The sequence below is a fragment of the Lates calcarifer genome, linkage group LG4, assembly GCF_001640805.2.
Source record: "Lates calcarifer isolate ASB-BC8 linkage group LG4, TLL_Latcal_v3, whole genome shotgun sequence".
Taxonomy (NCBI): Eukaryota; Metazoa; Chordata; class Actinopteri; family Centropomidae; genus Lates; species Lates calcarifer.
The window spans coordinates 1599600-1626942 of record NC_066836.1 but is presented as its reverse complement, the minus strand read 5'-3'; the positions used below and the strand labels follow the sequence as shown (position 1 = coordinate 1626942).

Sequence of the window (27343 nt, the reverse complement as noted above, 5' to 3'; positions counted from 1 at the left end):
TATACAGCCGTGCATTCTGGGAAGGAGCTCTCCTGTCAGGGTTGTCTGGACGCCAGGACGAGGCCAAGGTTCACCACTGATCTGCCACCGAAACTGCTGATGTCGAACATCTCGTGTTTCCCCCGCTCACCCTCCACATCTCTATCTGTCTCTGTTTATCTCTCTCTCTCTCTCTGCTTTCACACATGCTCGCTCTACCTGACTCCCAGCCTCCACTGTGGATCTGATTTCACTCTCTCCACACTGTTGTTATGGTAACCAAAATTTTGGCACTACAGTTCCTCAGTCCTGTGATGGGAGCTCGAATCTGATACTTCAGCAGCCTGACATTCCCTCACAGAGCCACCTGCAGGGGGCGCACACACGAGGCCTGGAACTGATAAAAGAAGAAGAAGAAGAGGAGGAAATACAGCTGTACAGCTTTTTAACACCACCTTCACTGTCATCAGTCGAGGAAAACACCTACAATTATTTATCAAGCACGTGAATTTACACCCATGTAAAGAGTACTGAACAGGCGTACAGGGCCCAGAGGATCATGGGACTTCTGAGCCGGAGTCTCTGTTTGAAGTGACCGCTCATATTTCTAGTCTGAAGCTCAGTTTAAAGTCCACAAACACAAACAAAACTAGAGATGCAAATTGTTCTCTTATGACAGTCAGACATTGAAGTCTCCTGTGTTATAACAGTGTCCTGCAAGTTAAACAACAGATGATTCAGTATGTTCCTCATGCAGCTTCCAGCAAATTCTACTGTAACCTCTACTGTCTCTTCTATCGTCTTGTATCCTGCATCATTATTCACAGAGGATGGAAACCTCCTCATTTTTCCAGGGGACAGTTTAAAGCCTCGTCCAGCGGCTGTCGCTGTTCAAGTGATCCAAACCCACCCAGCTGATATCAAAACCCCTGAGGGTTAGAATAAAGAAGGATACTGCTGCCATCTTAAACTGAATGATGCAGGTTGTCAGTCAAAGTGCTGGTCTGTCACTGTTAAACAGACGTTTTGACCTCCTGAATCAGATCAGACTCAGAGAATTCAAAATGAAGAACCACTTGGAGGAATCTGGATTATTATGCAGGTCTATGTTTGTGATTTTACTGCCTTTTACTTCAACAATATCTTCATTTTTTATAGAGTTTTCACATTTAAAATCTGACGCTGGGTTTCTGGTTTTCTGGCAACACCACATCTCTCTCCTCTTCATATTTCTGTGTTTTTCCTTGATTCTTTATCTCAGTCCACCCATCTGTTTCTGCTCTTTAATCCCCGTCCCACTTGCCTCTCCTTCCTATACATGTGTCACACTGAAGTGATGCCTATGCATCATAATCTGTGGGTGAAGCGTGTGAGTAACGCTTCCCCTGCTGTCAACACAAACTACTGAAGTGCCCTTGAGCAAGTCACTTAACACCCAAAGAGTTCCAGTGAAGCTAAACTGTGGTTTAAAGCAGCCGCAGATCTGACGTGACGACATCTGTAACTCGTTTGTTTTGACTGTGACTGTGTGAGGTTTTATGTGAGTCTGGTAAAATATATATATTTTAAAATATATATGTATACAGACACAGTCTCTGAACTTTTCGATCGCAGAGAAAAGTGTGTCTCACTGAGTTTTTAGACAACAACAGAACTCAGAGGAATAAGATCTATCTTTAACACACATGATACCAGCTTTATCCTCCATCTTTAAATGATAAATATGTGTTTTACTTTGTGTAAACTGACCCTTTAATTAATAATTCAGTTTTTTGTGAGCGTATTTTTGAACTACATAAAGGTCTTTAGGTGTAAATTCAAATACTATCAGTTTACACACACACACACACACACACACACACACGTCATCTGATTTAAACACTGCAGCAGTCAACAAATCACCTCAGTTTACCCCGACCTCGCGTCACCCCACAGCTGATATCACCTCTCTGCTTCATGACACATCAGAGACGGAGACGAGCTCTGGATTCAAAATTAACATCAGATTCACTCGGACAGGACGTCAGCTGACACAAGGCCAAATTTCCTCTAAGTGTAATTCATGGTCTGACACCAGGAGCCCATATGGAGCAGCCATATTGGACGCTGCATATGTTGTGTTGTCGCTCGAGCACGAGACACGCGATGAGCTGAAGGATGAGTCAGACTCGTCTGATCACAAAGTGTTTTCCTCTGTCGTCTCTGGGTTAATGAGCCGAGAGGAAAATAAAGAAACGTGTCGCCTCAGTCAGAACGTCACCGAGGATTTTATCGCCCTGAGTTCAGACTGTCAGGACGGACTTCCCAACAGGCTGCATTCAAACTGAGCCTCATTCACGTTAAACCAAAATCATCTGCTAGACCACTAACCAGGATCAGAGGAAGGGCTTCTGTGCACACCAGACTCTGCCTGACAAGTTATAGACACACAAAGACTGAAACAGTGGAGACCCAGTGTTTGGTTCTGCACTGATAAATCAGGCTGATGTAGATGCTCTCTGTGTCTGGACTTCTGTTTGGTTTATGTGGAACTGCTGTGGTCAACATTCCTCCAGTTTGATCATTTACTGTGTTAACACTGAAAGACTTGGTTCAGTTACAATTCACTCACTCATGTTTTCTGCTGCAGCTTCACATTAATCTCTTTATTTCTACAGGAGGTATCTACTAACACTCCGGTGTAAAGTAACGTAAAGGTGAATAAAGTACTGTATAATAAAATGAATGAAAGGAGAATCACTGGTGCTTTTATTCTGAAGAGTCCAGCTCGGCCCAGTCAACAGATAATTAGTTAGCATTTAGCAGTTAGCATTTAGCAGCCAGATGTTAAACTGTTACCGGGCAGCTGCAAACCACGAGGACTTATTCACTGAGCAGGACACTGATAACTTTGGGCCACTGTTTTCAACAGCTCTCCAATTTCAGTGCTAATGCTAACATGCTAACTGGCTAGCTAACCAACTAGCTGCTAGCTGTTACATTAGCGCAGGAGTAAATGTGGTGATTAAAAAGGATCGCAGTACTTAAGTGAATTTTTTCTCCCACCTCTGGTCAAAAGCTACAGCTGACATGTTTTTTGAGAAAAAGAAGAACATGAATATTTTGAATCAGAGTCCAATAAAAGTTTGTGACTGAACTTAAAACATCAAAACTTATCAAAAATGTAATTTCAACTAAACTTTACTGGTAATTTAAGTTATTTTAGTTACTAATCATCAACAGCAACAATAAACAACCAAAACAACAAAATCCTACATAATTACAGCTGAAATACTTTCTCAGAATGAAACTGAACTACACAACGATCATGAAGCCGTGTGTGGGGAGGTGCAAGACTGAATTATGAACATGAAATGATTTGTTAATCTTTGCACATATACACGTCTGTCAGGAGCTAAAACTGGCTGCCTGTTAGAAAGGAAGTGAAGAAGAAGCAGATCGTTTCTTGCTGGTTTCAGCTGTGGCAGCAACAAAACCACCATCTGGAACAACAGTGACCAAAAAACAAACAAACAAAAGGTATTTCCTGCCCGCTGGTATCGACTGTCATTCTGGCAGATGGACAAAGCAGACGGCAAAACCTCAGCGTTTATGTGACAGGACAGCTGAAACGTATCCAAACAGCTCTGACCGAGGGAAAGGTTCAGCAGCTCGGAGCTGCAGGCCGAAAATATTAATCACTGCTTCACGACACAACATCATCATCAGAGAGAAACAGGCCGAGCGTCCAATCAGCTCTCAGACCTCTGAAAACAGCGGCGATAATCAGATCGAGGGCGAAACGATTAATGAGCTGCTGTTTGATTAAATCACAGCCTGACTGGATTCAGCTGGACTCACACTGACAGACCTTCATCTCGTCTCTCTGGAAGATGATTCCTGTTAACTACAGCTGACAGATTTTACAGCCCCTGAACACAGCGATGCAACTTCACAGCCTGGAACTAAGGATGAGGAACTCTTCTCCAAACCTAGAAACTAACACTAACATTTGGATGAAAAGTCAAAGTATTTCAGGCACTTACAGTAGTGCAAGTAAATACTTCTGCACAGCGATGAGTCCTGTCACTGTGACATTACTGTGTTACTGTGAGTAAAGTACAAGTGTTTTTGCTGAACGTTGTGATGTCACAGTGAAGCTGACCTTTGACCCTTTGCATATAAAAAGTCAGAATATCGTCATTTCATCCTGTTTGACATTTGTGTGAAATTTTGTCAAAATTAACGAATGAATTCTTGAGTTGTGGCCAAAAATGGATTTTGTGAAGTCACCGTGACCTTGACCTTTGACCTTTGATCATCAAAACTGACTCATTTCATCTCTGACTCCGAGTCAGGCTGTCACTGAGATATGGTGTTATAATACTGTATGTGGAGGCCGTCATCGGTGTGGAGGTAAAACTGAACCAGAATCAGCCTCAGCTCTGAACAATCAATATATTTATTTACCACAAACAACCAGGAGGCAAAGTGACGGATTAAACAGCGTTCACATCGTGTTAGAACTTGTAATCATTTCTAAGGAGTGTCAGGGCTGTTTCTGTTGAAACAGTTTACAGCTGAAAATAATCAGCTGATTAATCCAATAATCAGCAGCTGCTGTAATCAGACTCATCATGAGTTCTTTTCAAGCTAAAACACAAAGAGGTTTTCTGCTTCTCTAATGTGACGGCTGCTGCTTCTCTGTTTTACATCATCGTAAACTGAACATCTTTGGGTTTTAAAGACAAAAGAAATAAATATCAGACCTCCAGTCTTCTGAGAAACTTTCACTCTTTGATTAAACACTGACGTCTTCACTTCTTTTAACTTGCAAACCACCAACTCTGTGCTCGCTGTGAAGTGGATGAAATGTGACCTGAGACAAACTGTGCACTGATTCCTTTAGTACGACACCAGCTGTTAATCACAGCTAAACGAAACGAGCACAGGGTCAGGAGCAGCTCAACCAACAACCAACAGCCCTGCAGCACGTTTCATCAGCCTGTAAGTTTGGTGGGTTTAAGTGGCTTCAAAAGTTTTGGAAGCAGAAGGCTCCACATGAAAACCTGCCTGTCCACAACCAGGGTCCAGACTCAGCTGAAAAACCTCGACTCAGACGAGAAGTGGAATCAGTGGGGACCGGCCCGGGGCTCAGACCGGCCCAGGGCTCAGACCCTGGGTGTGAGGCTGCAAACCAAGCAGCTCCAGTGACACTGAGGAGGAAACGATTCATTTCCCACTGTAATATTAGGTTACACTCTGACTGGACTCCTCAGCAGTGGAGGAGCAGCCTTCATTAATGGACTGGAAACTGCTGCAACAAAGTGACTCCACTGGTTCCTGAGCCTCTGGACTCTGCTGCAGACTGAGGACTCTGCTCAGTAAACCATCGTTAACCGCACAAGTTGTAAAAAAAAAAAAAAAACGCTGTTTCATGTACTTACACGAACGCGTGGTAGAGCAGCGCCCATCCTCTCGGCCTCTCCAGCGCGTCGTAGATCAGGTTCTGGATCCTCCTCTTACGGATGTTATTCCTCTTGGTCGGCCGGGTGTAGTTCAGGGGGGTCTTGGCCAGCAGCCCGATGCCGATGCCCTGAGAGCCCCGCTTGTATTCATCCCGGCCCGGAGCCACCAGCAGCAGGGCGCCATCCTTGTCCGCTCCCCCGGTGCCTTGGTCCAATAAGTCCCCGGGAGGAGGGCCGGAAGGCTTCTTCTGCTCCTCCGAGCCGCTAGCGACGGTCCTGGACCGGAGCCCCATGGTCAGTGCTGGATGCCCGGTGTGGGCAGCATGCCATGATCCGAGCGCTGGATCCGGAGACACCCCCCTCTTCAGCCGCGGGTCATTTAAGGATGTGGTCCCCGGCGCGAAGGGAGGTGCTCAGCAGTCTGACTGGAAAATAGAGGAGGAGGGACGGAGAGAGAGAGAGACGGGGAGAGGGAGAGAGAGGGAGGGAGAGAGAGAGAGCGTTACATCTTTTATTTTTGGGAAACCATCGGCTGCTGCGCAGAGCAGAAACGCGGCTGGAAATCTGGAGGAATTGTGCGTAAAAATGGCACAAAAACATTCTTCACCAGAGCATGAGAGTGACACAACACGGGAGGAGAAACCAGCACAAAGTCAGAGAAACTCCCCGTGAGGAGCCGCAGACGCGTTCACAGTCCTGATCACAGGAACATCACACACACTACAGACAAAGAAACGAGACCTGTCAGTCAGTCTGCTCAGCCGAACGGGCATCGAGCAACAACTGTCCACCTGCCAAACACCGCTCTCCTCCCTCTGCACCCCCCCCCCCCCCAAAAAAAAAAAAACCACACACACACACACCGGAGAGACAAAGACCTGGCATCACGCTGCCTCCATCCCTCCACACACACACATTAACACACACCATATAAAACACACACCTATGGGAGGAACCCGCCGAAGACAAAAACAGCTCCGAGCGGCCGCACCGACACCTACCAGCAGCGGATCCCAGGCATGGCGCGTGTCTCCGGGGCTTCCAGCCTCCATCCACCTGCAGAGGAAGTGGCGCTGAGGCGGCGGCAGCGAAGAAGGAGGAGGAGGAGGAGGAGGAGGAGGAGGGTGGAGAGCGGAGATGCTGCGAGGAGGAGGTCGATACTGTAACTGAGAGAGAGAGAGAGAGAGAGAGAGAGAGAGAGAGAGAGAGGATCAGGCTTTCATCAGCGGCAACGCAGACACGACGTGCGCGCACACTCACACATATACACGCTGGTATGTGTGCACGCGCAGAAAGGGACCGTGCACCTTGCCGTGTGCTCTGGAGAACAGGCGTGTGACCACTGACAGGTGACTGGAGACGCGCGCACGGAGACTTAATATGCACAGTCATGCACACATATACGCGCGCATAAGTACGACATGAAGACACACACACACACACACACACACACACTGACGTGACCGGAGCTGGAAGTTTTCAGCTCAGTCAACGTTACTTTAGAGTAAAACTTCCCTCTCTGACGACCTGATCCAGATCTGTCAGGTCCAGGTAAAGTGGTTTTGAGGACCTGGTCTGATGTGGTCTGGATGGTCTCAGGTTTAAGCAGGAAGTCTGACGCCCTTTCACAATAATGTGTCGCTCAGTCAGTTTGTTTCCTGTTCAGCAGCGTCAGCGAGGACACCTGAGCCAGACTCACCTGAGGAATGTGACGTCAGTACGCGTCTTCATCAAACAGGTGAATCCAAACACACAGCGTCTCTGACACCTGTCCGCCCTCCGCACGCTCACCTGGCCGCTGTGACGCTTCCAGCTGGCGCCAAACTGCACAGGTAGTGGCGTCATCAAAGCGGTCAAAGGTCACGGTTTGAAAATAAAACGTTGATCTAAAATAAAATGTGCAGAAAGATAAATGTGCACAAAACAACAATAATGACAAAACAAAGTTTAGAATATTTTGGAAAAATAAATAATCACGAAATAAAACACAAAATGATTTAAAAACAACAACAACAACAATGATAAACAAAAACAAATAAATAATAACAAGTGAAATGAGGCAAAATGAGCAGATGGTTTAAATATTAAATCTTAGAAGAGGAAGAAGGAAAAATAAAAAGTAAACTGAAGCCTGCAGGAATCATACACTGTAATAGATTCTATTTGAACATACCATAAGTTCTTTTAACATAAAAATACTCCTTAGTAATAGTTGCTGCCTCAAGTCAAATTAATTTTCATTTAATGGCAAATGTAAAGTCTTTAAGCTTCTTCTCCATCTACCAGGAGCTAGTTTCACTTTAAGTTCAATAACAAACCATTTCAACAACATCAAACAGAACAGGAAGTTTCTCTGTGTTTCTGTGTTCTAGTGTTTTCATTCTGGTTTATGTGGAAGCTCATGGACGCTGTACCACACTGAGATATATAATAAAGTAGAATAATGTGTCTAAACTCAGTCGACTCCCACACAAACTGCAGCTCGGCCTCTGCTGGAGTTTTGTGCTGTGTAATCGGAGACGTTGTGGTCGAGGTTCCCGACTCTCGTCTTATGAGGCTTTAACATTTTAAAAAGTCTGCAGAGTCTCTGAAGCTCATTTGAAAGCAGAAAATATCAATGAACCAGATCCCACAGGTCTCAGCGTGGACTCACCTCACACGACCCCAGAGAAGCCAGATCTGCAGAGACCGAGATATAAGATCAGCTGCAGGGGCTGATGGGAAAATAAGAGGAAAAGAGCAACAATAAGAGGCTGATACTGAAACTAAACCAATTAATCACATGATCACTGTTTGATCAGACAGTCACCAGCAGTGATGGAGGAAGTACTCAGATCCTTTACTTGAGTAAAAGTACCAGGACAACAATGTAAAAATACTCTATTACAACTGAAAGACCTTCATTTATTATCCTGTGTGATGCATAATAGATTAATACAGATGCATCAGTGCCTCAGCAGCATTTACTGTTGTAGCTGTGAACTACAGTGTATTCACATTACTGTATATACAGTTAGATGGTTCAGTTCAACATAGGGGTCGGGGCCCTCCAAAGGGTCACCAGATAAACCTGAGGGGTCGTCACGTGATTCATGGGAGAGGAAAGAAGAAAAAACTAAATTCTGATTTAAAAAAGTCTGCAACAAGTTTTAGATATTTTACTCTCAGTCTTACTTTTTAATGTGAAAAACTGAATTCTTTTTCCTCTTTGGCCAGAAACAGATATTTAAATAAAAAGAATTTAAAACTTGAAAGGGGAAACATCTGCTAACAACCAACACTCTACAAAGTAATGCATTGGAACTATGATTAATTTTTATGTTGAAGTGAGTAAAATAATATGTTAGCTTTACAGTTCAAGTAATCATCAGTTACTTACGTACAGCACCCACTTTAACTAACATATCAACTTTATGAATGAAGAGGAAGTTGTTGTATTGGATTACAACAGACTGTGCAGGTGTACCTAATAAAGTGACCACACACATTTAAAAAACTAGACACATACATGCACAACATTAATAATTAAAACACAGAGAACAAAGATTCAGTCCAATGATTTCCAAGAAATAAAATCCTCTATCAGAACACACACACACACACACACACACACACACACACACACAGCTCAGCAGGATTTATACAGAAGGACAGAACAGAGCAATCTTAAAATAGATTGATTGCGCGTCTTGGTGGCCTTTAGTATTTCTACTTAATCGTTGGCGGTCGGAGGATTTGACTAATTATCTGGATGAAAAACGGCAGAACGAGTCTGTAATTGAAAAAGCAATAATTTAACTCGGGCTGTCGACCGCTGCAAAGAGAGAGAGAGGGAGGGAGAGAGAGATAGACTCTGCATCAGTTCTGTTTGTCCAGTGCAGAGTCATGTTTAGCCTAGCTTAGCACAAAGACTGCAAACAGGAGAAACTGTTGTTCTTTTTAACCAAAGAATATGAACCCAAATATTTTAGGTGCTATATGTAAGTTTGTGCAATCGCTACGTAGCCAACGTTAGCATTAACATCTGCTACTTCTCAGTCTGGAAGAAACATTAAGAGTTTAGCATCAAACTTCCAAGAGCTGTCTCTTGTTTTGTCTCTGTTTCTATCGGTTTGGTTTCTTGCCCTCAGGGCTGCAGTAATTCTTCATCCTCTGTGACTCATTATCACCGCCTGAGGTGAAAAGTGGTATTACAAGACTGGGTGGGCCGGTATCTCTGATATCTCTATAACACACCAGAAGAGATGCTTTGGCGTGACGTCAAAACTCTGATTTGAATGAATGAAGGTGACATTCTTACATGTTGCTCCTCTAAGTCTCTTATAGTTCATCAGTTTTTTCAGTTTATTACAAAGCAAAAATGTGAAATAAACCAGTTCCTGTAAGGACATTTATCTTACACCACTTATACCTTTTGTAGTGCTTGGAAAGATCAGAAAGCGACTTTAGTTTTTATTAAACTGGATGAAATTGGGTTGTTTGCAGGTTCTAGAAAGACCAAAAGGTTTGAACCTGTGACTGTTTTGTTACAGGCCGGTGTCCTGACACTATCAGCAGCAGCACCTGTGCAGTCAGCTGCCTGCAGGACAGATGGTCTCTGCCCGGGGATGGCGTGTTCCTCTCGGCCAGTAAAATTACATGGATGATGAATTTGGCTCCGTTCATGGACACGAGTATTGATCGGCACCTCGTCCATCACCAATCACTTAACACCCACATATTGACACACAGAGCACTCTGAAGTATTCTGCCGAGCTCTATCAATCTCCTCCTGCCTGAAAACCTCACTCTGTGTGCTGTGGGTCAGGGAAGCAGCACTGGGACTGGAGGGATTGTAGGTTTGAAACTCAACTCACCGTCAGTCCGTCCAGGTCTCCAGGGTCTCTGTGGGTCGGTCCAGGACTTCCTGTTGTTCGTCACCTGTCAGGTGTGACAGAGGGCTTCTCTATGTTCTGTTCTGCACCTTCTCCTGCTGCTTTCATGGCTGAGTGCTGCAGCCGGCGAGGCGGAGCACAGCGGGGATGACAGGAGTGTGTGGAGTCCGCTGAGACCTGCGGGTCGTATCCTCCCCCGTCCTCACCCGTCCTCACCCGTCCTCACCTGTCCACTGTGACAATAACACACATTTAAACACATAAGGTGCCCTGTGGTCTGAACAACGTTCACTCTGCAGGTTCTTGACCTTGAACATCGTCCACTAAAGGTCCACTTGCTCCGGAGCTTTTGACTGCAGCTTTGCTCAGGTGCCATGGAGCTCTGAGATTATTCATCCTCACTGAGCATCTCTTGGCTCTTCTTCCTTTGTGTGAATGAAGTCTTGAGTTTTGCCTTTTGTGTAGAGAGGAGGGTTTGTTTATTTATGATAACTCCTATGTGACATGGATGCAGCAGAGTCCTTGTTAAGAAGTAGCACTGGTTCTGTAAACAGTAATGGCAATGCTTTGAAAACAGTTTAAAAAGATTAAGCAGAACCTTATATTGAGGTTATATTAAAGACAAGGTCACAGGTGTCACAGAAAAACAACCTGTGTTTTCCATTTGTTCTGAGCACTTGCACAAACTGCTGCTCCACATTCAACAGCTCTGCATTTTGTCAGCTCTGATTATGAAAATAAACGACCGTCTGCTCACAGGAGGCTGCAGACGAGCTGATTTGTGACTTCCAATCGAGGCGTCTTTGGTTTTTTTGGGCGATTTACACCGACAGCCCTCCTCACAGAGAGACTGTAAATCATGACTGATGTCATGAGGAAGCAGACCAGCATCCACCAGAGTCCCTTCATTACACAGAAATACACCAGATGACTGGGAAAAACAAACATGTGGTTTCATGTATGGTGCCATTTGTTCTCACAGTGTCTTCTTTGAGTTTTGCCAGGAATCAGTTCAGCTGAGGTCGAGCAAGTTTTGAACAAATTGTAAAGCTCAAGGTTAATGAAGAGAGAATCAGTGATAAAGTATTTAAAGTGTAAAATAAAACAGCTCTTCTGTTTGTGATTGCTCTGTAATGTCCCTTATAATATATAATGTATGTGGGAATGTGTTTCTTCAGATTTCTCACTCTTGAAAGAAAAAGTGTTAAAGGATAACTCTTGTATTTTTTAACCTGGGCCTTGTTTTTAGATGTAAATGATTGATAGGGACAAAATTCTTTGGATCCAGTGCAGTATTGACCAAGAGCAGTGAATCTGACCACAGTGAACAGCTGCTGCAATGTAATCCAATGGACAATTGACAAACCATCAAAGTCTGTCCACTAAAGTTCTTGTTTTTATCACTGACAGACTCAGATTGTTCTTCTCAGAGTCTGACAACATGATGACAGGATTCCTACAGAGACAGAGCTTTTTTATTAAAGAGGAAGATCCTTTAGTTTAACCAGAAACATCTCTATATATCTCTACCAGACTCCATTGATAAAAACAGTGATTTAACCAGGAGCTGCTGTGTTCTTTGTGGTAAAATCCCTGTTTTTGTCAATGGAGTCTGGCAGCAGCATAAAGAAATGTATCTGTACTTGTGTAAAAATATGATAGAACTGTTCATTATGTAGAGTTTAAGGGCGAGACATTTTGCCAGGTGACCACAGGTGCTGTTTTGGATTTGCAGGTATTTTCCTGTTTAATCAGACGATGATGTAGAGTAACCCAGTGAGTGATTTGGTTTCCTGTGGAGTAGAAGGGTCTTTGTCAGAGTTCCAGCTGGTGAATAATTGAAGCTGCTACAGGCGTTGCATTATATCTGCATGATGTGGCCGACTCTTCAGCTGCGCAGGCCGCCATGTTTTATTCATCCAACTTCATCCAACTTTCATAATACAAGGTTAAAAGACACAAAGAGAACGCATCTGGAAGCGACTACGGTGGCAGAGAAGGTACATCGGAGGTAATGAAGAAAATGAGTGAAACAAGAATCACAGTTTTCATTTGTAAGGAGAGGTTTGCTGAGGTGCTGTTATTTATTTACATTTTGATTACAAGGATTATTTTTAATTCAGTTTCCCTCTGCTACACCCTCACACAGTAAACTCAGGCCGACACAATTCAAGTAGGAAACAGCCTCACAGATTCTTCCATCCATTGGTGTCTGACAAATCTCCGACTGCTCTCAGACCTCGAGGAAAAGAGATTCGCTTTCAACGAAACTGTAAGACGAGCAGAAAAAGAATCCCCGACATCAGCACTTAATTTTAGTGAAAGCATCTTCTGAGCAACGTGGTTCCTGTTACATGGCGGCTCCTCGATGCTCGACTCTGTGGTCAGAACTCAGCACTTTCCCTGAGATGAATCCTAATGAACATGATACTGAACATGAGGCCGGCTGATTACTGCCGCCTGTCAGACCCACAAACACTGTGAAATCTACGTCCAGTTTAGCTCCTGGGTTTGGTTTCTGTCTGGTTCAGTTTGGAGACAAGACGTTCAGAAGATGTGACCAAAAGAAAAGACCTCTTGAAACAACCAAGACTTGAATTCATCTTCATGGAGAGTCCCAGAGTGTGACTGCAGTTGGAGAAGAGGTGGAGGAATTATGGTGTCTGTTAACCTTCATGAGATGGACACGTGATGCCACTCTGTGATTCGGCCCACGGAGACGCTCGCTGACTTAAAGCCGCCATGAATCAAGCTGCTCGCGTCACCAGCTGCATGAAAAATGACTCCAGCTGTCGGCTCCCGGAGGATCGAGCTGCCGCTGAACTGACACTCACAGTTCACCAGATACAACGATTCAGCACGAACGCTAAAATAAACATATCAATCTCACAGATCGGCATAAATCACCATGTGACCTCTCCGAGTCGAAGCAGGTACCCAACGTACCACAATGCCTGGTGGAGCGTTTCATCCAGAGGGTCCTGCTGCACCACCACAGACCAGGGTTTTGGTTGTGGTGCTTAGTGTGACGCAGCCATGATGCATACAGCTGCAGGAGAGCCAAGGTGTTGTAGAAACCACTCTGATGTCAGAAATCTATGATAACAAACCATTTTTCACATGAACCTGAGCGATACCTCAAGAGTGCAAATGCAGGCACCTCTGGGGTCACTGCAGCATTGATTATTGATTTTCTGAACAGCTTTACTTCCTCGTTCACTCAGATGCAGAGGTAAAGGACTCGGCTACGAGGGGTCAGGTGAAAAGGTCACTCAGCGAGCGGCTTTCATGATGTGCGCATGCATCCTGTGTATGTATATTCAATTTGACCTCAGTATCATCTGGAGAGACCGACTGACCTCTGCTCATTGATTGTTATGAATAAAAAAGCTGATTTGTGACTGAAGGGTTTGATTTATGATCTGAAACAAGGATTCTGAAGGTTTTTTCCATTACATGAGCTATTTCCAAGTTTTTGCTGTAGCTACACTGCTAACGTTAGCATTAACAGCTGTTTACTGAGAAGAAACATTGTGAGTTCAGCATCAAACTTCCTTTTCTCACTAACAGCTGTCTCCAGCTGTGGAAATCAATGTCAGTGGTTTGCCTCTAGTTCTACCACTTCTTTTCCTCTACTGAAGTTAGCGTGCTAACCAGCTAGCCTGGGCCCCGTCAGCCTGTCTCATCACTTTCCAATAGCAACTTACTGTAGTGTCACTGGTGAGGGAGCTGGTGCTGGATCAGAGTTCTTTTTATCGACCGATCACTATAATTAGACTCAGAGAGACTTTGGCCATAAGACTTCTTTCTCTGTGAAGAGTTGAACACTTCAGGTTTTGATGTTCACAGTAATGTTTCCTATTGGATCCTTTTGTTCTCGGTGCTGCAGAGCGAGAGCCCATCACAGCTCTGCATCTGTCCTTGGCTGCAGCACAGGACGCCTGGCCCAGCAGAGATGCAGAGAGAGATGGAGGGATGGGAGGCTGAGGCTGAGGCAGGGGGTGGGTTACTCTGAGGAGAACAGTTAAATAATTCAACAAGAGAGGAAAAGAGGGAGGAAGGGAAGATGGAGAGTCCAGAGGGGGAAAAAGGAAAGACCACTCAGGAAACAAAACATCTTTGGATTTCCGTCGTATAAATCCTTGAAGTGTCCCTTTGATTCTGTTTTACACGGCTCCAGAGCGAGAATCCAAACATTCAATCTTAATTTCCATCCAATCATCTCAACATAATGTCTGCGCTCTGCGTGCAGCGACGCGGCGGCCTCGGAGGACGTAACCCTGCAAAGTGTCGGCACGGCGTTAATTAAACCGAGCTGCGGCCACCTCAGATTTGAAGGCGGCAGGACTCACAGGTTTCACTGTTGGTCATGTGCCTGAACAGAGGAACACATGCAGATGCTGACAGCCAATCTGAAAGAAACCACATAATCTGACAAACAGAACTAAATCAGCTCGTCTGTTAAGGAGCTTTAACTCATTGTTTTCTGTCACAGCTTTACTGTTTTAAATCCATCTGGTAGATGCTGAAATATTTCACAGAATCAGTGAAAACGTTTACCTGCTGCTCAGACAGACTCATCTATATGTGGAGACTGTGAATGTTTGTACAAAACTTCATGGCAATTCATCCACTGGTTGTGGAGACGTTTTAGCCAGGATGGTGGTGAAGGGGCCGACCGACGCCACCGTCCCTGCAGCTAACATGGCAAAAAAAAAATTAAGCAAAACTTAAACAATTTTCTCGCTGAAAAAAGAAGTGATAGAGGTAAAACCAGAGTGAAGTTTGCCTTTTCTTTCAAAGTTTCTTCTAAACTGATAAGTGAACGGCTGCTAATGCTAATGTTAGCTATGTAGCCAAGTTCAGTCATTATAAACTGAACTAAAACAAAGTGTCTCTAGTACATTTGTCTATAAAAAGTATCTCTGTCTCTATTAAATGCACTGATGCTGGTTTACAGCAGACAGACGGGGTACGTTTGGTGGATTTATCTACAGCCTCCCAGCTCCTGAAAACAAAATTATAATTTTTCCTTTAAAGCGGCAACTCGGGCAGCTTCACAGATCACAAACACTGTTTGAACTCCTGTAAAGAGATGACAGTAAACTGCAGACAGAGCTAATGTTTATCATCCTGTCTAGTCTGTGATGCTTTAAACCAAAAACCAACCAAAGAGAAGAAACATGAGAGAGGACATGTTGGTGAGTCCAGCTTTTTACAGACTGTCTCTGTTTCTGCCATGTTCTCCTCCTGCTGCTGACTATTAAAGAAAAAACATCTTACTGTGATCAAAAAGCTGCAGAAGTAACATTTACATCATTTGTACGTGTGCTAATCAGCAAACGTTAGCATGCTAATATGCTAAACTATTACCCACACCTGTTAAGCACCAACACGTTTGCATTATGACTGTGAGCATATTAGCATGCTTCAGTTTGCAGTTTGTGAGGAAACACATGATTTCATCTCACCAAGTTATTTGTCTGCAAGACAAGTTTACAGTGGATTTAATGATCAAGGCTGCAGAGGGCTGAGAGCTGGAGCCGCTACAAAACAGAACCTTCTCTACATCTTTCAGGGAAGAGACGAGAACTTAAGCTTCTTTTTTTTTCAAAAAATAGAAGCTCAACTGAAAGGAATCTACTGAATCAGAATAACTCAACTAGAGAAAGCGAAGGCTCCATTTCTGGAGGAATAACAAGTGTCATCGTCGGTGTCTGCTGGGTCTGAGTAACGGTGAAAAGAGAAGAGGAACAGGAAAGTCAGGTCTGTCTGACCCGGGTCAACACAATGAGTCGGCGTTGTGTCGTACACAAAACAAGTGGGACCATCCGCTGTCATGGCAACAGACAAAAATCAATGAGGCAGTGATGGAGCCCGGGCTGATAAGAAACGGACAGAGTGGAGAGGCGGCAGCTGGTTCAGGGTTTTTTGTGTCTTCAGGATTTAATCACACAGGAAACAAAGATCTGACTTTGGGTTCTTCACAGTCTGGTTCTGATCTCCTCCAGTCTGATTACACAGACTGTTTAGATTTCCCTCTGTTTACAGAGATAGGAGGACGACTGTGGAGGCAAAGGCAGAGGCCATGTTTCTTTCTGCAGAGGTCTCAGTTTAAACAGTTCAACTTCTGTTACATCAGATGCAGAGAAGACATCTCAGACCAGAATACATTACATCTGATATTAGGTCTTGTTTCATCAGAGGTCCTGGATGTTCGTCGGGTCTTCTAACAGCTTTAAACTGCACCACACCTTCCCGACATCTGAACTGCGGGGGCTTCTGTAACTTAGTGAAACCGACATTCACACCCACTTCAGTCAGTGGCTGGTCAGCTGTGTGGAGGCGAGAGGAGAGTCAGGGACTGAGCTTCTCTCTCAGCTCTTGTTTTTCTGCAGCTTTTCATGTGAACAGCCGAGGGCGACACCATGAACGTCTCCCAGGTGAGACGGCCTGAAAATATGCCTCCGAGTGTGGCTGTTCAGAACAGCTACAAACATCTCTACCCTCAGACGAGGCTGGACAACAGATTGCATGAACAACTTCTTTCTGCAGGAAAACTGGAGGTCCATTAAACCTCGTTACGAGTGGAGACTACTGCGATTCAGAAGCTGCTCCGTCAGCGAGGAAGCTGTAAAGTGTTTGTGGTCTACAAGGGGAAATGCTTCATCCTCAGAAGATAAAGTCAGGGTGGAGTATCAGTTTAAAGCCACTGCATCGATCTGATCTGAAGTTATATCTGCACATCAGACTGAAACATGAACACGGTTACAACCAACCTTGGATATGATGCTGGGAAGGCTTCCACACAAACCTTTATTAAACCACACTGACGTGATTAGAAATAACATGTTAAATATCACTAATGAAGCGTTTCCCACTGATCACAGGAAAATGAAACGATCTAGTTTCTGTAAACAGACACAAACACAACATGTGTTATCTGCACAGCCACATGACCGAGCAGGAAGATTATTCATCAATAATTAACAAAGCACAGAGTCTGTGCTGCAAACAGACCACTGATCAGATTCTGCTGTCAAAATACTCTTCATGTAAAATCAGTGAGGAGGTGCTGCCGCAGAGTTCAGCTCATACAAAAATTCTGACAACTGTCCAACCACCACGCTCCGCACTCTTGATTTTAACATCCTCATATCCTCAAATCTAAATAAGTAAATCTGGATTCACAGGAAACAATACGATGATTCAGTATCAACCATTTTCATGCAACCAACAAGCAGGAGCATCAAAACCTCCTGTACGATCCGAGCCGTCCAAATATAGAACACTGGCTGATGAGAACAGTGGAGCTGTCAGCAGGAAAAATGGTCCGACGCCAAAATGATCTCTCAAGGCGCTGCAGTCGTACCGGCACTCAGAGCTGCTCAGAGAGGGAGGGGGAGGAGACGGAGCCGTGACCTCCGAGCTTTTCGGGTGACAACTCAGAGGAAAGTAAAGAGCAAGGAGACTTTCAAGGAGAGATGAACAAGCTCCAGAAAGTGTTTGGACCTGAGTCCTCTGGGCACAGAGAGGAGCCTCTCTGATCAAAGTCTGGCAGAATATCAGCGTCTGAGCTTTGAGGAGGAAAAAAGAGAAAACACAAACGGCCAAAGTACAACAGGGTCCAAAAAAATGGGCCACAGGCAAAGCAGACCAAACTGGGCTGATTGATTTTCTTTTCTCTCTGCACAGCTGCCCAGCTGGAGTTTATAGGGAAAAGAACCAAACTTCTGCCAAAGTAACAAAGAAAAACAACTTCTCCATGAAGCTGTTCTGTTTTATTATTGTTTAAAGAACCATCAGGGTTTACAGATGTTAAAGGGTCATGAAACTCATGAACACCAGCTTCTGTTTAAGTTAAGGTGTCGACCACAAACCTCGACGTCCTCAGTTCATTTCCAAACAGGATGAGATCTTTCAGCCACATGGATGGATGGATGGATATCAAATGTTTCTCTGTGACGATCAACTGTCCTGAAGTCCAGTGAAGTCAGGAGCACTCAGGTCTGTGTCCAAGTTCAATCAGTGATGATAATTAACAAGAATCCTCTGTGTTTTCTAACTCTGATTGTCTGGAATACTGCTTTATAACACTGTGAATCTGGCTGATATATTCTCTCATTTTCTCCCTGTATCGTTTCACAGTGTTCCTGCCAGGAGCAGTGTGGTGGATGTGTCTCTTACTTCAGGATAAACACCTCAGAAACCAGGTTTATATGAGTGGAGGGACGTCGGGGTTGTCCACAAACCCTTCAGAGAAGCTGCTGCGACCTGTGGCGGCAGGTGGAGTCGTCCTGGACGTCTCCAGCGGACCTTCTCTGGTGCTCTGGCGTGGCACGATGTTGGCGAGGTCGAGGGTCGTGTTCTTGCTGGGGTCGACCTCCAGCCGCTCGGGGACATTATTTTTCCTGTTGGGTGAAAAGAAGAAGTCAGAAACAATAACATCTGATTCTTTTAATGAAGTAAGTAAGTAAAGTGCGCAGAATATAATAAACACAAACAGAACAGGACCTGGAGAAACCGATCAACTGAAACAACAACAACCTGCCCCACAGGAATATTTACTCCAGTTTATAGTCACATTCATCTAATCTGATCTAATCACCATTTGATCATCATCAGAGTGACGCAGAGGTCGAGTGTAAAAGGGTTAACTTCCTTTACTGTCAGAGCACAGGGACAATAAATCTCCTGTGATTTGGTGATGTTGGTGCAGAGATGTCAGAGTTTCTAGATTTAATGTGACTGTACCCAGGTCGATATGGGACCTGATATATCTGTGATATATGGTTCGAAGGCACGGCGCAGGACGTGCAGTTATGGTTAAACCCCCAGACTATAAATATGTCTGTGCATATGTGCATTCCAGTTTCTGTGTTTTATTACATCAGGCTTCATAGCTGCAGATACTGGGCTGTGAAATAACAAATTACCACACGTCATACACAGTATGTTTAATATCTGGGAAGGACATCGATTCTCTTCGGGTTTAAATGATGACGCTGGTATTTGTGAGTGTTTCTGGGTGTAAATGATTGATAGAGACAAAAAGAAATGTAACCAGTGCAGTACTGATCAACAGTGAACCACGTCACAGTCCGTCCACTAAAGTTCTTGTTTTTACCACTGACACTCAGATTGTTCTTCTCAGTGTCTGACAACATGATGAGAGGATTCCTACAGAGACAGAGCTTTTTATTAAAGAGGAAGATCCTTTAGTTTAACCAGAAACATCTCACCTAAACTGTGTGTAACTAGCAGAGCTGAAGCTGTAGTGAAGAAACTAAATACTGTAGAAATCTCATGTTCCACAACTTCTCCTACGACATGACATTCACTTAATTTACACCTGTAAGAATAATGTCATTAAAAACTGCAGCAGCACAAACAGACTCGATCTTTAACCTCTTCACAGTAATAATCTGACATTTACACCTCCTTTAATATTGAATCAGTCTATCGAGTGGGTGCCAGAGGTGAGACTGACCGACAGTAAACAGCAGGACGCCGGAGGAGGAGCCTCTTCATTACTCTGTACGTTCTGCCACTTGCTTATTGAGAGGGGAATAAAGCTGCCAGAGGACGTATACTGTCGACTGTGAGGCTCAGTGGTGCCTTCACTTACATCTTCATTCACTGCAGTGAATTCACTCTGCAGCAGGGAAATTACCAGCTCGGCCAGAGAAAATGGGAAAGTAATTTGGCCTGTTTTCCTGCTGGTAGAGAACGAAGTGACTCTGTTTTTGGAACGAACGTTTAATAAATGTGATGGATTTTAACTCTGCAGCCTGAAGAGGCTGAAATCCTCCAACAACCAACGCTCACACAAAGAAAGTTAGGATTTTAAAAAATGTTTGGATTTTTCACATAAAATTAAACTTGTATTTATATTTTTTCCAGACAGCAAGTTTTCATTCTCATTATCGATATATCTGCTGATTATTTTTATTATTTTTCACTTCTAACTGGGAGGAGAGCCAGAACACAATGGAGAGACTACATTTCCCATCAGGCCTGGGAACGCCTCGGGAAAATGTCAGACTTGTACTTCTATAAAACCAAAGGCATCTGAAATAAGTGGAGGAGCCGAGGAAACTCTCAGGTCTGACGGAGTGTGACTGAGCTCCTACAGGGTCATCACTCTGAGCTCAGTGGAGGGGATGTAATCAGCTGCTGTAACAACATCAGCAGCTTCTGTTTAGTGTCTGTGTCGATACACAGGGGATTAGGTTTGCTGTGGATGTGATGTGATGTCACACGACTGATCTTAATCTCATCTGCTCACATTAAGAAGAACCAGACTGAACAGGTCACATGATGTCATGTCCTGCCATTAACTCCTCTACCCACCATCACAGGGGCTTTTCAGTTAAATTCTGGAGAGAACTGAGGCTGAAAAAGCCTCGGTGAGTAAATAACAACTCCCATTTTCTTCTTCTTCAAACATGAACACGTGAACCTCATCCTCCTGGTTTTTATGTGGGTAATAGCCTCAGTTCATCACCTGTGATGGATCCAGTATCGGATGAAAAAGTGTGAAGCGTGTGCTTTTGCTCATAAAAGTTTCCTTTAATTGACAGTAAATGAATCTGTGGTATATTAATGATCAGGAGGAGGGTGTGGAGTGGAGAGGGGTTAAAGATTTATGACATCTTGGATCCTGGTCTAAGTTTAGCTCCAACACTCGTCTTGGAAACAGGCAGGTAAACCTAATCGTCAGCACTTCCCTATGCGAGATGGATGGAGTCATTAGTCCAGTCCTCCACTAATGCCTCCCCCTGGTTAGGGAGTCCAAAATGGCTCCCTGTAATAGGTCACCCAAGGCAAAGGCCCACTGGTCATTATATCTCTCAGGTAATGAGGTCTGTGGACCATCAACAGGAGGAGTCTCTGCTGTTCACACCTTATTATCAGAACATGTTATAAGGACAGAGATGCAGACTGATAACTCTGCTCAGCTTTGGATAAAGTTTCTGTAAAGTTTGAAGCCTGGCTGATGCAGAGGTCAGGAGGAGGAGGAGGAGGAGGAGGAGGAGGAGGAGGAGGAGCAGAGAGAGGAGGAGGAGAAGAGAGAGGAGGAGGAGGAGGAGGAGATGGAGGGTCACTGGCTCAGTTTATTATGAGTAGAGTTGTAATAGGTTGTTGGAGTCAGGATAGTCAGTCATAGACAGGATAAAGGATAAACTCAGTATTTTATCACTGACCACATGATGAGAGGATTCCTCCAGAGACAGAGCTGTTTATTAAAGAGGAAGATCCAGAAACATCTCTATATATCTCTACCAGACTCCATTGATAAAAACAGGGATTTAACCAGGAGCTGCTGGAATACCACTGCCTCCATCTGTTAGTGTGTCTGTGTTACTGTGACTTTCAGTGGTGGAAGAAGTAATCAGATACTTTACTGAAGTAAAAGTACCACACAGTAACACAGACACACTAATTTCCATTCATTGTGGATAAGGCTGCTACAGGAAATACACTTCACTGACAGAAATAAAATAACCCAGGTGTTGCTTTGAGTTGACCCTGACCTCTGACCTTTCCTAACCACTGGGGACATCATCACAGGCGACACTGACCATGGGTTTTAGATAATGTTTGATATTTCATTCCATGATACAGTTCACATGTCGCCCTGCCTTGTGTCAAGCTATACATTTCAAACCCAATCATGGCCTTCAGATCCATTTCCATCCACACCACAGGCTGGATATAGAATCTGTGGGCAAGCCCGGGGTCAAAGGTCGCTCCTAATCATGTCCAAATGATGTAATAACTCAGCAGCCGGCAGCGCTGTTCACCTGTCACCTTGCCGTGAGGAGGAACAGCTTAGCATTTTTATCGAATGTTTAATTTGAGGGTCCAGGATTACACCGCGGCTCTTTACTGTGTTTGATGGGGCCGGCTGAAGGACAAGAAGCTGCTCCTCCCGGTCATAAAATGATAATGATGACAGTGCGGTGGTGAGCACACCTCCAGGCAAGGAGAGGAAACAGAGCTCATTCAAACAGCACTGCAGACTAATGTGGTCATTAAGAGGTGAAGCTGCTCCGCTGCAGCAAACTAAACTAACCCACACGGAAGCAGTCATCACGGGTTCAAGTCTTTTCATTTTCCATACTTTCACAGAATTGTTTCATTGTTGTAATAAAATACTGAGCACGTAAGTTCATTCACTCGACGCCATCTACTGATGAAGACTGGGAGGTACAGGTGAAACAGCTAGCAAGCGAGCTTTAAGTTACGATTGTACCGTATCAAAAGACTGTATCAAGACTGAATCTGGATCCTCTGTATTTTAATGTTCCAGCACTAATTCCATCAGAACAACAGAGTCATGTTACACTGCAGGTGTTTCCAGCTCTGCTCAGTGTTTCTTACTTGGCTTTTTCCAGGGATTAATGGAGACCTGGAACATAGAGCGCGTCATGATAGTGCTGACTGATTTCCTGAACATGCTGCAGTATCTTTAAAGCCAATCGATGTGAACATCATGTCTGCTTTTATTTTTGTCAAAGTGACATTAAGTTGTGTCATGATGCAGGTGCAAGTGCAGATTGATCTGAAAAGAGTGTCCAGTGTTTTTCCTCCCACTAATGTAACCTGTAAGCAAGTTTCAAGTCTCTGCTCATGGGAAAGAACGGAAACCGACGACTAACTGGAAGAAAGGGAAATATATTTAAAGGAGAAAAACATGACAAAGAGGCCAGAGACAGGCAGCTCCATAAAGTCAACAGGGACAGATTTAACAAACAGAGCTGTAAAACTGAAACAGCAGCAACAACAGCATCCCATAACGATTCCCAGAATGCAACTCATCTTTCGTAACGCCTCCCAGGCCTTCAAAAAATGGCTTCAGCCTCATACATCATCCATTAAATCTGCTTTCTTTAAAAAGTGTAACCTGTATTACTGTATGATTGGAACAGGGTTTTGAATAAAACAAGGAATAACAGACAGTAGAGTTATGGAGACAGCAGTGACAGAAGCTAAAGCATGCTCCAGAAAATCATCAGCAGTCAGTGAAGTATATATAAATTGTAAAACTACAACAGCTGCGTGGTCCTTTAAGGCTGTAGGTATATTTCTGCTGAGAGCCCTGATCCATATTTCTCCCCTCACAACATCACCCAGGGATCAGGGAACCTGAATGTGCAGAATGACGAACAACAACCAAACGTGAAAACTCAGACTGGAACTGAAATGTGTTTTTTTTTTTTCTTTTGGTTGATATCAATGCAGGAAATGGGTCACGTTCAAAAATAGATAGAAAAAAAAATCCAGCAGCTTCTACATGTGGTGGTTTGAGCCTGAACGCCTGAAGCTAAATCTGAACAGGAGCGTAGAAGATGTGAGTATTTCACTCCTCCTCCCAGTGTGATGCTGCAGCTCTGGTCAAGGTTATCTGTGTACACTGTCATCAGCAGGGAGAGCAGGGAGAGCGCTATCACCAACACGGCTGATAAAATGAATCATGCCGAGCCTTTAATATACAACCAGGCATCTGTAATTAGGACATCGGGGACCTGATAAGCCAGAGGCGTTTGAATATGAGCGGATTCAACTCAAGGCCAAACAAAGACCAACACTGCCGCCAACTGAGACCAACACTTGACTCTGATAAAGTTATACAAACACACAGACCGTCCAGCTGCCTGCAGGCTACAGCTCTGCTGCTAGTCACTCTTTATGCCTTATTAATATTACAAACTCATTATTTCTCACTATGGTATCATCTGTTAAAAGCAGAGCAGCACGGGACAGAGTGTCTGCAGCAGTGAGTTACAGAGAGTCGACTGTTCCTCAGCTGAGCCGCTCTCACCTGCAGGCTGCTGCATTCTGTATGTGTGTCAGTGATTTGTCCAGGTGCAGGAAGCGGCGGTAACCCTGACAGCCTCCACACCGCCCACAACAAAACCAAACCAAACAGGTAAAGGCGTGTTATTTTTTCATGGTAATTTCCCTTCCTGTCCACACATTATAAATCCGCCTGTATTATCAGCTCTGCAGCTGCAGTGGGTGTCATGGCAGTCTTTACCTTTTATTGTCCTGAGGCCAGCGGCGGCGTCTGTTTTGACACGCTCTGGGTGGACGTGGGACGGTCTTTGTCACTTTGATTTCACCTTCAGCCTAAAAGACGCATCAGAGGGAGGAAACATGTTTGGTCATATTCTTCACTGAGCTGTTTACTGGTGCTCTGCTGCAGGATCTATCAGAAGCCATATGGAGGATTAATGGTGGCAGCTCTGACTCTGCAGTATCAGCACCTGTGCGTCTTTATAGACACTATAAAGAGTTCCTTCATTAAACCTCAGAGAGCAAAAACCCTGATCCTCATCAGCAGGAGCAAAACAATCAGAGAAAACAGCAAACAGCATCAGTAAAAAGTCATAATTTAACAGAATGAACGACATCTCTCTGAAGTTTCTCTTTACAAAGATATTCTAAGGTGTTGGTGTCAGACTTCTGGATCATATTTCATCATCTGAATTTATTTCTTCTCTGACGTCGCCACCTACAGGATCCAAATTCTGAACAATAAGCTGGTTTAGGATGCTTTTTAATTGAGTGTAAATGAGTGATTGGTAGAGAGAATCAGTAAAGTATTAACAAGAAGAGTATAACTAATTGTTATGTATCTGGCAACATAATTGATTCCTCCAGAGAAAGACCTTTTTAGAAAACAGAAAAAAGGTTTAACAGTACCAGACTCCATTGACAAAAGCAGTGGTTTCTGCTCCATCTGTTAGTGTGTTTGTGTTGTTATGTGACTGTCAGTTGTGGAAGAAGTAATCAGATACTTTACTGCAGTAAAAGTACCACACAGTAACACAGACACACTAACAGATGGAGGCAGTGGTATTCCAGCAGCTCCTGGTTAAATCCCTGTTTTTATCAATGGAGTCTGGTAGAGATATATAGAGATGTTTCTGGTTAAACTAAAGGATCTTCCTCTTTAATAAAAAGCTCTGTCTCTGTAGGAATCCTGTCATCATGTTGTCAGACACTGAGAAGAACAATCTGAGTCTGTCAGAGACAAAAACAAGAACTTTAGTGGACGGACTTTGATGTGAAGAATTGTCCGATGTTTCCAGAGACTTTTGTCCCTATCAATCATCATTGTTTATGTATGTTTATTTATATTTTCCTGTCAAAGTTCCTTCTTCAGGCTGAAGTTTCCTGTTTTTCCTGCTGCACAGACTATAAAGCCAATAAACTATAAGACTACAATTATTTAATGGACACTCATTTTTACAGGGCATCGATTTAACAGTGAGCACACACACAGTGTAAACATGTTTTACAGTTTTGTCGTGACTGATGTTTCCAGTCAAACTGAAAAAGAAGAAAAAAGTACTCTGGATCCTGGAAGTTTTGACACGTGCTCTGCTCCTTCCCTACCCACCGGCCTTGTACCTGCCTCAGGTATATATGGGTTGATTTGATGTGTGACTGTACGTACCCTGGGCATGGTGAGGACCAGGTGTCCGGTGGTTTGGGACCTCTGAGCTGTCGAGCTGTCGGGCTTCACTTCAGCAGGCAGAACCATCTGAAATATCTGCACAGTAAATTATTCATAACTTTAATTAGCAAGATTAATGCGCTGATCTGGCACTGACGCTGTCCCAGTGTGTCAAATGACTTTAATCATTAGTGGGTCTTTTTATAGGTACACTTTCCAGAAAAGACTTGGGAGAGTGACCAGAATAGCTCCGACCGAGAACAGTGGCAATCAATCACTGCAACGAAATCCTATGAAAACCAGAATGATCCATGTGAGGGGACGTTTTATTTCATGAAATGGGCATAAAATCAGACTTCATTTTTCAATCTGCTTTGATTTGATACTGAGGGGAAATTTAGGGGAAACCAGCAGGAAAACTCCCAAACTCCTCTGCAGGCCCTGCAGCTGTCAGATGTGATGTACACACCTCACACATGACTCCTCCAGTCAATCTACCTGCTACTCTAAATGAGTTCATATTAAGAATGAATTTTAAAGGCCTGAGCTGATGTATCACTGCGTAAATCACCCCACCCGTCCAATCAGGCTGACCCCTGGCATAAAACAACCATCCATAAATACGCTAACGGCCTGCAGCAGAGCCGTGACATTCAGGAGGGCTGAAGAACTTCAGACCTGCAGGACTCTGTGTTTAGAATTTGTACGGTAAAAACAGGAACAGCAACAAAAAGAAATGACACCTCTTGGACCAAACAGCTGTTTAATCAGGCTTAAAGGTCGCTGTGGTCTGTTTGTGGGACATTAAAATCCTGCACACACTTCCTCCGTGCTGCTGAGGGGAACACAGTGGACCGGGCACCTGGAGGAAAACTCATGAAGAACTGAGCCTCCCTTCACAATAAACCACAGTCAGACTCCTGCAGATCTCATGCAGGGCTGGAAACGAACACAACATAAATCCTCCTCAGCTTCTGCTGACACTGAAGCTCCCACCTTTGGCAGGAAACTCAGGTTGTATTTTATTCTAAACATTCACACTTTAAATGATAAATTTGGGGATTTACTAGAGAGAAAGTGAGTGCTGTCCTGGACAGTTCACAGACAGGAAACAGCTCCACAGCAGGTGTAATAAACTCTCCTCATAAATGTATGAGAAAGTCAGAGTCAGAAACAGGTCTGATGATTCAGCAGCTTCTGACAGCCTTTTATTTGCTCTAAATCTGACTCTTCATCCATCACACGTCCCTCTGCTCCCAACTCAGCAGCAAGCATCATCCTCATGGATTCACAGCAGCCTGTGATCAGGTGAGTCGCTCCGTATCGTTAACAAATCATCACATTAGGAGGTCGTCACAGGAGCGTGTGAAAACTTGGAGATGCAAGAGGAAGGTTTGGATTTTAAAGAGAACAGAGGGCAGGTGAAGGACAGAGGGAGCCACCAGCACTGCTTTTAACACCTAGTAAAATATTTAACACTCTAAAGGTGAGTTCAGCTAATTTTAACATCACCACCACACAGGAGAATCTGCCTGTTTTCATTCTGAAGCTTCTCTGTGCAGAGACCAGAGCAG

General features: G+C 44.1%; 2 protein-coding genes and 1 long non-coding RNA gene across 5 annotated transcripts in view; all 3 read right to left on the bottom strand.

Annotated features, from left to right (window-relative positions):
• kcnq3 (potassium voltage-gated channel, KQT-like subfamily, member 3) overlaps positions 1–6606 on the bottom strand; it is an 87971-nt gene extending 81365 nt beyond the window's left edge. Inside the window, exons 1-2 of the mRNA XM_018674932.2 lie at positions 6428–6606; positions 5406–5851 (exon numbers count right to left, since the gene is read on the bottom strand). Of these exons, the coding sequence (XP_018530448.1) occupies positions 5406–5719 (314 nt within the window). The 5' untranslated portion in view covers positions 5720–5851; positions 6428–6606. The remainder of the gene's footprint in view (positions 1–5405; positions 5852–6427) is intronic.
• A 512-nt stretch (positions 6607–7118) lies between these two features.
• LOC127142329 (uncharacterized) lies at positions 7119–10711 on the bottom strand. The gene is made up of 3 exons (XR_007812915.1): positions 10283–10711; positions 8080–8140; positions 7119–7312 (listed from the first exon to the last, which is right to left on the bottom strand). It is a non-coding gene; the product is annotated as an uncharacterized LOC127142329 (long non-coding RNA).
• Positions 10712–18059: 7348 nt separating this feature from the next.
• dnaaf11 (dynein axonemal assembly factor 11) overlaps positions 18060–27343 on the bottom strand; it is a 22139-nt gene continuing 12855 nt past the window's right edge. For all 3 annotated transcript variants that reach the window (XM_018674947.2, XM_051070236.1, XM_018674948.2), the window contains exons 11-13: positions 25770–25865; positions 24345–24436; positions 18060–18711 (exon numbers count right to left, since the gene is read on the bottom strand). In XM_018674947.2, the coding sequence (XP_018530463.1) occupies positions 18516–18711; positions 24345–24436; positions 25770–25865 (384 nt within the window). In that variant the 3' untranslated portion in view covers positions 18060–18515. The remainder of the gene's footprint in view (positions 18712–24344; positions 24437–25769; positions 25866–27343) is intronic.